Source organism: Protomyctophum parallelum (assembly GCF_964188405.1).
Source record: "Protomyctophum parallelum genome assembly, chromosome: 18".
NCBI lineage: Eukaryota > Metazoa > Chordata > Actinopteri > Myctophiformes > Myctophidae > Protomyctophum > Protomyctophum parallelum.
Genome location: NC_139716.1, coordinates 25,527,035 through 25,540,809, shown reverse-complemented (window position 1 = coordinate 25,540,809; position 13,775 = coordinate 25,527,035). Strand labels below are relative to the sequence as shown.

General features: G+C 44.0%; 1 protein-coding gene across 1 annotated transcript in view; it reads left to right on the top strand.

Moving 5' to 3' along the window:
* rin1b (Ras and Rab interactor 1b) overlaps window positions 1-13,775 on the top strand; it is a gene marked incomplete at both ends in the record, with an annotated part of 54,140 nt that overhangs the window by 32,432 nt on the left and 7,933 nt on the right. Inside the window, one exon of the mRNA XM_083789484.1 lies at window positions 11,344-11,688. Within this exon, the coding sequence (XP_083645610.1) occupies window positions 11,344-11,688 (345 nt within the window). The remainder of the gene's footprint in view (window positions 1-11,343; window positions 11,689-13,775) is intronic.

Sequence of the window (13,775 nt, the reverse complement as noted above, 5' to 3'; positions counted from 1 at the left end):
GTCTGGGCTACTTTTGAACCAATCATTTCATCAATGGGGCGTGGCATGGAGGTGATCAGCCAGTGGCACTGTTGAGGTGTTATGGAAGCCCAGGTTTCCTTTGATAACAGCCGTAAATTATTTTGTAATGTTCAGTCTTATGTCTCACACCTTCCTCTTGACAATACAGCCTGGATTCTCTGTGGGGTTCAGGTAAGGCCAGTTGGCTGGTCAGTTAAGCACAGTAATACCAAGCCAGTCACCACCAAGGCCACGGAAGGACCCTGGGAAAAAATAGACAAACAAATCTTCTCACTTAACAGCAGGAGCCAAAACTATAATGTAACGAGTCACAGAGTGACCTTAACGTAAATCCTATATTCCTATAACATGAACTAAACAGTCACCGTGTGACATTAACCAACCATACAACCATACTTTAGTAACAGGCAGGAATGTGGAGTTTTGTGTGGCTCTCTGTCTAGACCCAGTCTCGCACTGTAAATTGAGAACACAGTCACATTAACACCTTTATATACACAGCAGCTGTCCTCCATTTAATTGACATTGTGCTGCAGGTGCGCCTGTGAGCTGCTGGCAGAGCCAGCCCTGTCTCCAAAAGTTAGACGCCTCTTCCGGATCTGGGGTACGTGTCAAAATTTAAGGCACAATTTTCCAGAGATTTCTTGCAAAGCATGAACACGAAACATAAGTCCCGGAAAAGACGCGCTCTGATTGGCTAGTAGTCACTTGCGCGACAGCGAGAGACATGGAGGAGTCGCATGAGTGCAGGCGGACCCGTGGAGTTATGACGAGTTAACCCCGTGCAGCTGAGGTTTGACCTTGAACGTCCGTTTGCACTTCCGCATTTTGGACACCAAATTTGGTGTCCAAATCGGAAAAGAACGCAGAATTAGACGGTTAGTCCGTGAACGGTTATGTGTGAACTCTACAAGTTCACGCATTGTGAACTTGTATGGGAAATGTATGTTATTTTCATATGAAACCCCTTTTTTCTTTCACTTGTTACTTTAGCATGCTTTAACTTACACTACATTTAAACTGTAAAAGGTTGAGGTATGATCGAACCCGACATTGATTATTGTGTTTAACTTCATGATCAATTTAATACTTTTGAAGCTGTCCAACTTCAAAGTACATGTGGATCTCACTGTCTTTTCAGCTTTTCCAGTGACATTTAGATGGAGGTGCAAGTGAAAAAAGGGCACCTTGTGCAGCATGTGGAACCGGCCGGTTGCCTAAATAGTGTGAGATTTATAGATTTTGGGTCATAAATAATATATATATATATATTTTTTTATCAATAATTGATCAATGTCACCATGGTCCACATACTGTACAGTATGTTTCTTGTTTTTTTTAAGGGCATTGCTGTCCAGAGGGCAAGGGCAGGTGGTGCTCTAGCACCCCCTAGTGTCTATCCGTGCACGCCACTGAGCTTTTCCAATACACATCAATGGTCTTTGCTAGAGAGGAGGAATGACCCTTGTGTTCGTGAAGTCACTACTGTGGCCACATTTATTACGATACAGATCAAAGCTCATGTGTGATGTATACATTTTGAGTTAAGACCATTAATATCAACTCATGTCCCTCCCTCTGCACTGTAGCAATTAGTGCACGTGGGGCTGTTTCATGATTAGCCTATGTGTTGCAAAGAAGCAACCATAGTACCATTTACTCCAATAGCCTATACTATAAAATGAAGTGCAGCGCTCGCAATGCACATGCAGTGGGGAGGTACTTTTACTTTACTTTCCATGTTTTAATTACTTCATACAGTATTTGACAGCTTTAGTCACGTGTTACTTTGCAGATTGTATAATACACAAACCTAGAGTAACCACCTTTGGCCATTCGAAGAAGAAAAAGAAAAGCTGATCTACAATGTGACGCGTTGTAACTTAATAAAAAAGCTTGACAGTAAATATTTTGAAAATATTAGTAGGCTACTTATTAATTTACTTTAATTGGTACTTAAGTATTAAGAGTACTTAAGAATTAATAACACCCTTCACCACCCACAACCCCCCCACATTGCATCCAAGTAGCCACAATAAACATGTATCTATGAATAAGCCGCATCAAGTGTAAATGATACTTACATTCACACCATACTTGGTATGGAGTGAATGAGGTGAACTTGCTGATGTGGTGTCTATTTTCCAATGGGCCAGTGATAAATTTAATCACTGCTGACAGCTTAGAAATAATCTGTATAACTGGGAGGGTGACAAGGTGCTGGGTTTCCTCACTCTGTGTCACTATATCTTGTCAAATGAATGAATTGGTACAGAGAGCACTGAGGTGGAATGGGGTACCCAATTAACCCCTAGAAAAGGGCACATTCTTCCGACTTTTGGGGCTGGTCTTTTCGTGGGGGTCCCTCGTCCCCATTTCACACCATGCAGAAATGTAGTACGTTTGATGTCTGACTTATGCTAATGGCGCAATACAGTGTGTTCCATAATAGTTTTAATAGAATTTCATCAAATCAACTCCAAAGCAAAGCTAAAGCGAAAAGATGCTGTGTGAGTTTTGAGAGGGCTGGAGATCGTAAACCTTCCGCCGGCACACAGGGAAAAGAAAAAATACCTTACATAATGGGGTTAAGGAAGGGAAACTACCGTGGGAGGTGGTATGGGACTGAAAATTGTGCTTGCTGTTGAAACTGCTTTCGTACAGTATCATAACAATTGTCCCCACATGACAATGCATCTCATCTGTGCTCTGACTACATCTGGTCCTGTGCTGTGAAAAATTGTCGCGTTGTCTATGTAAAAATGGAAGAATTAAGGCACATCCATCATTTTTGTTGTTTTCAGAAGAAAAGGCGGCGGGGGGGGGAGAAGGGGGGGGGGTAAGGAGAAAAATCTAACGGCAAAGACAAAAGGCCAAAGAGAACAGCAAATCAAATATATCTACAGTACATATAGTCATATACGTGTATGAATAGCTAGCGTACTACAAACAACAGTATGTACAAGTGGTAGATCCATCCACACATACAGTAGGTACAGTAGAGTACAGTACGAACCACAGGTAAACACAAGATGTGAAAGGAAAATGAGGAAATCTCTGCAAACGTGAGTGCTGAGAATGTGCTTTATATAGTTTTGTTGCAGACTGAGGTTCTGCTCCTGGAGTGTCAGGGTTTCATTATTATACTGCATGTTATTTTTAGTTATGCTTTTAGTTATGCTTTTAGTGTGTAACTAAGCAACTGTAAAAAAAAACAAAAAAACAATATTTCTTTTTAGATTGTATTGTGTACTGTAAGCGGTATACACACCAATCAGAGCAGCCGGATATGGAGAGAGAGAGAGAGGGGATGCAGGTCCAGGGGCGTGCAGAGAGTGTTAGAGAGGCAGGGGCTGAAATCCCGTAAGAGGGCACTTTAGGACAAGATGAGCTTGTAGATCAGCTATTTTCGAGGCGCAACCCAGCACTCTTTTAGCTATAGTGGAGAGATGCCGGTGTAACGACATGGATTTCTAAACAAATTTGTTCAGCGCAAAATTCTGCATTCAAGTTCAGAGAAAAAAGCATTTCTCCTGAATGATGCCTTCCCGGAATGGCATGGAGAGGAGGGGGAAAAAAAGGAAAGGTACTATGTTTACCCAGGGTAACTGGACTAAGCTCAAGAACTTGTTTACAGCCAGGCCCTGCTCATAGAACATTTCATGGTAGGGGTTCAATGCCTTGTCCAAGGGCACTTCAGCGGTGGTAAGACCGCTCCGCAAACCCTTCGGCCACCGCTGCATTTGCATTTCTTCCACCATAGTAAATGCTGCATTCATGGTCTGGAGAGGGCAGTTGTTTTATAGACGGGTAAAAAGGCAGGGGCTGAAGCCCCCTTTGATGTCTATGTGTGGACGTCGACTGTGCAGGTCTGTGGAAGTGGAAAACGACACAGTCGTCTTTTCTTTGCTGAATAGCAGTGGTTTTTCAACCAGTGGACCTTGAGGAGGTTCCAGGTGGTCCCCATGCAGCTAAATGATGGAGAGTTGGTAACCAAATGGACCCTTATAGATATCATATAACTAAAGTGTCAATTGTTTTTTACGCTCTCAAAAGTTAAATTATTGTTAGGCCATTAGGCTACTTAATTTAATGAGAAGTCAACACAATTAGAGCTTGTAAAATAATTGTCATTTTGATCAATGTGCGTGCTCATATGTGCTTGTATTTATGCGTGCAGGAAAATCCTGCATTAATCCAATGAGATCTGAGGCAGTTTCTACAAATGCATTCAAAATTTCCAACAGTATATATCAGTGGTGCTCAAACTTATCCATATGTATCAAGGACCACCAAAATTATATGTATTTGGCCACGGACCCCCACCTCAAAATACTTTGTTCCAGGGACCCCCAGAAGCAAAGATTTGAGTTAAGAAATGTAAAATAAATATATATTTTCATGATTACAAAAAATTGCAGATCTACAAGCATGTATCTACAGTACAAGCATGCTATTAGCCACATAGTATGGAATAATGGTTAAAGTGGTTAAAATGTAAAACGTCACAGATGCTTTCACGGTTCTAATGGGTTATATTTCAGTTACGTTTACACTGAGGGATTTTACAGTATCCACTCATGCACGTGCACGCTTGCACACATACTGTATATGCATTTAATTTGGTTGGATGTACATCTGTGCCTATTGTGTGCATGTACTTGTGCGTGTGTGTGTGTGTGTAGTAGTAGGTTGTGGGTGTACAGTATGTGGGTGTGTTCTGCGTGCGTGCGTGCGTGCGTCTTGCTATACTAGTGAGGACCAAACATCCAGTATATAGCAGAATATGATAAATAGGTTTATGGATAAATAAAAGATCTTTAACCCATTCATGGACGGGAACCCCTTTTGGTGTTTTAAGCATTATGTTATACTTTGGCTATTGACAAATAGCAGATCTACAAGCTCATAGCCCGGCACCGAGTGCCGCACTACGAGCTTGTAGATCTGCTATTTTTGAGAAATCTTGAAAATGTGGTGCAAATCTTTGAATATATATATTTTTAACTAAAATCTTTGCTTCTGGGTGGGGGAGTCCCTGGAACAACATATTTTGAGATGGGGGTCGGCGGCCAATTACATATAATTTCTGGGGTCCTTGACATGAAATAGTTTGAGAACCACTGATATAGAAACAACATGGTTTTTCAGAAAACTGGCATGCACTGTGAGCTTGTAGATCTGCTATTGTTCGGCTTTAGGCTTATGGTAAATTACTGAAACAAAAATCTATATATGGCATTCATAAAATTGCCGTCCTAAAATGTTGATGTTCCTCACAAGAATAGTAATACAAACCTGTGTGTGTGTGTGTGTGTGTGTGTGTGTGTGTGTGTGCGTGCGTGCGTGTTTGCGTGTGTGTGTGTGTGTGTGTGTGTGTGCTGATAGATGGCCTGCTTTGAGGAGAGGAGGCTTCAGTATATAGCAGTGAATGGTGGTCCGCCGCAAAGCTCTGATTTATCTTGCGATGCGTCGGCGTCACACATTTGCATTCTCGTTTGGTCTTTTTTCTCTTCCCTCCTCTCGTCTCTCTCCCCATCATTTATCATAAAAAGATATCACAGTCCCACGCTCACTTGAAGAGCAGCACGATTCAGAGGGAGAGAGAGGGAGGGAGGGATGAGAGAGGGAGGGAGGAGGTAGGGGGAGGGGGAGAGAGAGAGAGAGAGAGGGAGAGAGAGGGAGGGAGGGATGAGAGAGGGTGGGAGGGAGAGAGAGGGAGGGAGGGAGGGAGGAGATAGGGGGGGAGAGAGAGAGAGAGAGAGAGAGAGAGAGAGAGAGAGAGAGAGGAGAGAGAGAGAGAGGGAGGGATGAGAGAGGGAGGGAGGGAGGAGATAGGGGGGGAGAGAGAGAGAGAGAGAGAGAAGAGAGAGAGAGAGAGAGAGAGAGAGGGAGGGAGGGAGGAGAGAGAGAGAGAGAGAGGGAGGGAGGGAGGGAGGGAGGGAGGGAGGGAGGGAGGGAGGGAGAGAGAGAGAGGGAGGGATGAGAGAGGGAGGGAGGGAGGGAGGGAGGGAGGGAGGGAGGGAGGGAGGGAGGGAGGGAGGGAGAGAGAGAGAGAGAGAGAGAGGGAGGGAGGGAGGGATGAGAGAGAGAGGGAGGGAGGGGGAGAGAGAGAGAGGGAGGGATGAGAGAGAGAGAGGGAGGGAGGGGGAGAGAGAGAGAGGGAGGGAGGGATGAGAGAGAGAGAGGGAGGGAGGGAGGGATGAGAGAGAGAGAGGGAGGGAGGGATGAGAGAGAGAGAGGGAGGGAGGGGGAGAGAGAGGGAGGGAGGGATGAGAGAGAGAGGGAGGGAGGGATGAGAGAGAGAGAGGGACGGAGGGATGAGAGAGAGAGGGAGGGAGGGGGGGAGAGAGGGAGGGAGGGATAGAATAGATAGAGCAGAGACTCCCAAACGGAGGCCCCGGGGCCACTAGTGGGCCGTGAGTAGGGGGGGTGCACGATTATATAATCATGGCCGTCATATCTGCCGATACAGATTCTTCCATAAAAAGACTGCTAATAAAGTATTCAATCAATCAATAAATATATTCTTTTTCCAAGTGTCTGTTTTCACTACTGACTGAATGAGATGAGTACACAAATGAAATGTAGAATTTAGCCATTGACGGTCACATTATTATTGCGTCATCAATATCCTTGAAAATAATGACTTATTTTGAGACCGATCCGATATGGTACTTTTATGGCCGGTATGGCCGATTCTGAAACGCTGCCGGTTATATTGTGCATCTCTAGCCGTGAGGATGTTGCAAAGTGCCCAAACCCCCAAAAATGATTGGCAAAACATTGAGATTGTATTGGAAATATAGAATGCTTTTTGATTGATTGATTGAATGAATGAATACTTAGTTTATTAACGGTTTGCAAAAAAAGCACAGAGATACAGTGTTTTAACCACATGAGCCGCAACGTGCCAATTCTGGGCATGTCATAACAGACGGTCGGACATTCAGCAAAAATAAATAGGCGAACATTCAGCGAAAATATAGCGGCCCTATATAAGCTCACAATGCATCGTAAGCAAGCTTTGAGGGGGCCAAGTATATAGAGCACTGCATGGGGGACCCCCGGTCTATGGACCATATAAGGGTCTATAAATATATGACCTACAATAGGAACTTGTTTAGGTCTATAAATGTTGGCCTATATATCTTACGCCTTATGGCTAAACTTATTTGCCTTTTTTTTACTATTTAGTTCAAATCGCCGATCTATGTAGATCGACACGTCGGTTTAACTATTTTAAAATGTTTTTCAAAATAGTAAAAATGGCAAATAAGTTTAGGGATAGATAGGGCCCTTGGTATACTTGTCTTATTACATGTATTGTGTTGCTGAGAGAGAGAGAGAGAGAGAGAGCGAGAGAGAGACAGAACTAGACAAAGTGCCAATCGGCACAGGTCTCCACCAGGGCAGGTCAGGTTGTGGCCTCATGGTGGCGCTATAACAGGCTGTTGAGGAAGATTTGGGCCGGAGGTTCGTGTTGGAGGGATGCAGGTACAATGTTTTTCCATGTGTGCATACATAAGTTGTATACAGATCGATGCAGTTATAGCTAAAAACAGGAATTGGCCTGTTATAGCGCCACCGTGAGGCTGATTTTGAGGAATAAATTGTGGCATGTCGTCCTCGGCCTAGTGAAAATGTGCGTGTATAATTTAAGGGAAATTGCACACTGTGTTTGTGATTTGTGGGCTTTTTTCGAAATGGACGAATCGTGTGAGCTTTGGAAGCCAATCTTAGCCAATCAGGATGGAAGATGGGAAATGGTGCCGCTCCGTGTTGATCACATGACTATGGAGATAGTGTATACCGATTTGCGTGAAATTTGGATAAAATCTGAAGGAGTAATAATAGAAAATGTGTTTTACATATGTCGGCCTCCTGGTGGCGCTATAAAGAGCAGATGTGAAAAATTCCAGGCAAAGGTTTTTCCTTGGCCTCTAGGGAGTTGGCATACAAAGTTATCCACAGATCCGTGCAGTTAGAGGTAAAAACACTTTTCGGCCAGTTATAGCGCCACCTTGAGTCTGAGTTGTAATTGTTCATGTGGCATTTTGTCCTCGGCCTAGTGGGAATGTGGGTGCACAATTTCACGGAAATCACGCGATGTGTTCATGATTTGCAGCATTTTGTTTGAAACTGAGCACTCCTGTGAACTTTGGAAGCCAATCTTAACCAATCAGGATGGAGTCTGAGAAATCTGAAAGACAGGTTTCGTTGAATGGCTCTAGAGAGACTGTGTACCAATTTGCGTGATGTTTGGACAAAATCTGTAGGTGTACTGTGCAAAAACTTGTTTTGCACAAAGCGGCCTCCTGGTGGCGCTATAACAGGCCGTTCTGGAAAGTTTGGGGCAGAGGTTCATCGTTGGCATCCAGGGAGTGTGTGTGCAAAATTTGGCATCGACCGGATTAACGGTAGCCGAGACTAGCTGCTCACGGACACACGGACGGACGGACGGACGGACACACACACGGACGGACGGACACACGGACGGACGGAGTGCAAAACATACTCTCCCCACATGCCTTCGGCCTGGTGGAGACAATAAATAGTAAAGACAAGTAAAGACAGAAGAAATAGACAAGGTAAAGAGAGAAAGATAATTAGTGAAAGATGAAAGGGTGACAGAGGTAGAGAAACATGGAGTGCGAATGGAGTGCATGAATGATTGATCACGTAAGGAAAGTGGAGAGAGAGAGAGAGAGAGAGAGAAGCAGGGGGTGGAGAGAGGCTGATGAGAACAGAGGGAAGCAGGAACGCAGAGGAGGGGAGGAGGAGGTGATACTGAGTAGTGAAGGATGGTAACGCTGACTAGAAGAGTGCACACTGGACACTTTTTACCTGCATGCTTTGTTCAGGACTGGCCATTTTGTGTGTGTGCGTGCGTGCGTGCGTGCGTGCGTGCGTGCCATTCATATTCTATGTAACTATGTTTGTAGAATTGGAAAAGTCTAAATAATAAATAGTTAGATAATTTCTGTTTCTCAGAAACTAAGTACATTTACTCAAGTACTGTACTTAAGCACAATTTTGAGGTACTATTACTTTACTGGAATATTTCCAATTTTCTATACTTTTACTTCTACTCCACATATTGTACTTTTACTCCACTACAATTATTTGAAAACTTTTGATTATTACCACATAACATACAGTAACCACTTCAGCACTATATACATTTCGGCCACTTGAAAATATAGCCGATCTACAAGCTCACAATGGGACATTCTACATAATAAGAGTAATTTGTACATTCCCAACTTGAATCGCTCAGAGTTACACACTCTGTAATGGTCATGTTTTAATTGGAACGCTCTACAGCAGTGGTTTACCAAACTGTTTAATTAGACCTGAGGCTCGATTCTACTAAATGTCTTTTAAATCATGTTTCTATGTCAGTGGTTCTCAACCAATTCATGTCAAGCTCCCCTAGAATTATCTGTATTTGGCCTCCGACACCCATCTCAAAATATGTAGTTCCAGGGACCTCCCCAGAAGCAAAGATTTGAGTTAAAAACGTTCGCTCTGAAATAATATATATTCAAAAGATTTGCACCACATTTTCACGATTCTTAAAAAATAGCAGATTTACAAGCTCGAGCTTGTAGATCTGAGCTATATGAGCTTGTAGATCTGCTATTTTTCAACAGCTAAAGTATAACACAATGCGAATGGGTTAAACTCAAGACCCAAAAGAAAGAAATTACGTTTGCTCCTGGACCCAAACTAGTGAAAAATATAGCAGATCTACAAGTGCACACAGCATACAGAGTGGAGCTCCTTACATGTCATCCATCGTTCACCTCTCAGTGAAGGGCAGGCCGCAGTCATGAAAAGCTATTTTGAACCTAATTTTCATATTTTTTCCTGTTCCAAATATCCCTCTGTATATCTGGATTAGACTGAATATTGTGAATATTTCCATGGAAACAAAACTTTAGCTGCCTGCGGGGTGGAAAGAAAAAAAGGCCTTCTGCTATTATCAGCACGTCCCACATCTTGGCCATCGTAGAAACCTCATCATTGGCACATGAGCTCAGACAGATTTTAACCTACATGGGACGACGGTGCCATTTACAAGTGTCCATGACAACTGCAGTAGTGACGGGCATGCAAAACACACTCAATCATGTCACCCTGAAGACGGCATCACTGTTATCTAATGTAATCCTGGGCTCTCCCTCTGCCAACCCGGGGAGAGCTGACCTCGTACTTCCTTCTATGCATGAGGTGTCCAAGCCGCTTCTTTTCACCTGACAGGGTTTTGAATGTATTCTAGATTTTCAGGACTTTGCAGCAATCTGGTTTACGTTTGTGATGTCCAATTAATCCACACACCGTCCACCTACAAGGCAAATTTAACGACCTGAGGCCGATTCTACACATGCCCTTTAAATCAGTAATTCTCAAACTTCTTCGTCATAATTCAAAATTATTCCAAAAAGAATTAACACAAAAAAGAGTCACGAGTAACAGACTACACAAGTAGGTTAAATTGCCAGAAAAAACTAAATCTGCTAAATCTGGTCGGTCGGAAGGTTTTCGGGATACGATGGATGGACACACACAGACAGAGATTTTGCGCATGTATAGTAGGATACACATATACTCTGTTTATGTGTTTGTATATATACGCATATACAGACAGTATTATTTATGTATGTGTGTGCACTGTGTGTAATACACTGTATGTATCTATCTATCTATAAATGGTGCATTTACATAGATTACATTCACCCATTCACACATTCACACACCAATGGTGGAGGAAACCATGCAAGGCACCAATTAGGGGTTCAGCGTCTTGCTCAAGGACACTTCGTCACTAACTCTGGGGGAGCCTGGGTTCGAACTGGCAACCTTGCGGTTGCCATCCGGCCACTCTACCCCTGAGCAACCATTGGTCCGATATCTCAAACCCTCACCCTAACCCTAACCTCCCACGGCGCAGAACACCTAAACCTAACCTTAACCCTCTCCCAACCCTTATCGCACCCCTCACCAACCTTAATCCGGTCGTCTTAACGCACCCCTCATCAACCTTAATCCGGTCGTTTTAACTCACCAACCTTAAACCGGTCGCTTTAACGCACCCCTCACCAACCTTAATCCGGTCGTTTTAACACACCCCTCACCAACCGTAATCCAGTCGTTTTAACACAACCCTCATCAACCTTAATCCGGTCGTTTTAACTCACCCCTCACCAACCTTAATCCAGTCGGACCAATGCTATGTCTAACCAATACTCTAACCAACTCTAACCCCTGCTCTAACCAATGCTATGTCTAACCAAAGTACGCCTCCCGTCTGTGTAGACCTGGCTCTGGAGAGGGCCATGTTCAGCTGTGTGCTGCGGCCCCTGAGGGCCCCTCTCAGCCAGGCTCTCAGTGCGTTGCACCACCGTGACGGCTCCACGCAGCGGCTGGCGCAGGGCCTGCTCCGCCACATGGGAGGAGGAGGAGGGGCCACGGAGGCGCGGCTGGGCGTGCGGGGGTCAGCGGGGGTCCCGGACGGCGCCGCCGGACACCGCCAGCAGGTGGAGAGAGCGAGACGGAAGCTGGCGCTGATGCAGCGGACGCACTCGCCCGTCGACAAGGTCCTCCTGCTGCTGCAGCTGTGCAAGTGTGTCCACGACGCCATGGGGTCCTCCTCGCCGCACGGTGAGTGGCCATAAGCGTGCCTGGTCAAAGGTAGGCCCGGATTAACAATTTACTGGAGCTTAAGCTCCACGGCCCGCAGCTTGCAGGGCCCGGTACGAGACTAGATACAGCTGATGCTTCCGTCGAAAAAGGTAACGCAACACAGGAACCCCCCGCTGGGGTTTTTGGTCGTCCGACAGTTTCCATTTCACAATTTCAGCACTCATGAGTAAATTAATTGAATTAACAGCGTCACGCAAAAGCGTCAAAAGCGGACGGACGGGTCAAGGTTTTCAGCGCAATTATCACACACACACGCACACAAGTTGACCACTTGCTGAAACCTGAAATCACTTTGCTGTGATGAGCAGCGGTGCTGGGTGTACTGCTAGACCCGTTCTGTTTGCATAAATTAATATTCACAGAGCCAGAAATATTTAGTCAATGAGGGAGTAACAGTAAGAGTGGATGTTATTTTTTTTATGCTGTGGTTCTGTACAGTGTAGGAGGTTCAGTAATAATCAGATTTTATTTTTAGTAGGGCTGTCAATCGATTAAAATATTTAACTCGATTAATCGCATGATTGTCCATAGTTAACTGTGATTAATCGCAAATTAATAGCATATTTTGTATACGTTCTAAATATACCTTAAATCAGTGGTTTTCAAGATTTTTCATATCAAGGCCCATTATTTATTCTGCATTTGAGCCACGGACCACCATTTGATGAGATTTAGCCTTCCAGACCCAAACTAAAGAACTGTATTGATGTTGGCCAATGGTACCATTACGAGAGATAACAGGCCATGTTGATCAAAATAACATTTTTTCTAAGTTTTCTAATTGTGTAGACTCACTGGGAGAGAGAGAGAGGGGGAGAGAGGCAGGGCTCACTGACTGCCTGCATTCACATGCATGCGTCTCTCAACCATTCTGTCAAACTTCACAGTGAGTTAATCGCGCATTAAAAACATTAGTACCATTAAAAGGATTGTGAGTTAACTAGTTAATAGTGCGTTAACTTTGACAGCCCTAATTTTTAGTACACTTTTCATTTGAAACAAATCTCAAAGTGCTGCAGGGCAAAAACATTATGCATAACAACACACTAACCAAAAGAAAGGTTTTTATTTATTTATCGAGAGGTTGTTGGTGTGTGTTGTTGTAGATTAAATAATCTTCCAAAGATGAAGGATTGACAAAGTTCTTCAGGGTGAAGTATTGAGAATGTATTGAGAAGAATCAGCAGAATAACAGCAGTAAGGAACATAAGCCTCCTGGCCTGTTCAAGCAGCCCCTCTGAGTACAAGCCTCCCCAACCCTATTCTCAGACACTTCTTATAGTCTTGTCTTAACAGAGAGGCTATACTAAATGTTCATATAAGGATCTGCCCAAAGATAAGGGCGACACACAAATAGCTACACAAGCACACACACTCGCTGACACAGTGATAGCAAGCATGGAGAAGTCACATGAGCTGTTAGATTGGCAGCTGCAGTTGAAACAGAATGAGCATATTGGTGAGCAAAGAGACTGAATGGAAGGCAGAGAAATACACAATAATGTATGTAACCGAGGCTCAAAGTCAAGAGCCTGATATGGTCTGAGAATTACAGCTGAGAGGTCCCACCTTAGCTTAGTAGTAAGGGATAGAAATGGGAGCTCTTGAGGCGGGCTATGTACTGTAAGTTCAATAGTCAAAGGTGAGTAAGTCACAAACTAGAGTTACTAGAGTTACTTAATTCTATACCCTTAAACCTGCTAGGCTGCTTATATTTATAATGTCGGGATGTCAGAGGTGACATCACCTCTGACACCACGGTTGTGATGTCGGAGGGACACTTCGTTCCTTCGTAACACATATATTTGGCATTCTAAAATATCCATTACAGTGTGTGTGCGTGCGTGAGTGGGTGCGCACACGTTTATCCAGAGCTAATCCCGATGCACTGGATCAAGAATCACAGCTGAAGGACAAGCACAGGGCATGATCGGTTGATCATTTCATTAATAAGCAGCCTATTATTTAACAGGATACCGTTGACTGTAGCCTACTACAATATGATGTGGAAACAGATGGCATTGAGCATGAACTTGGATTTTAGA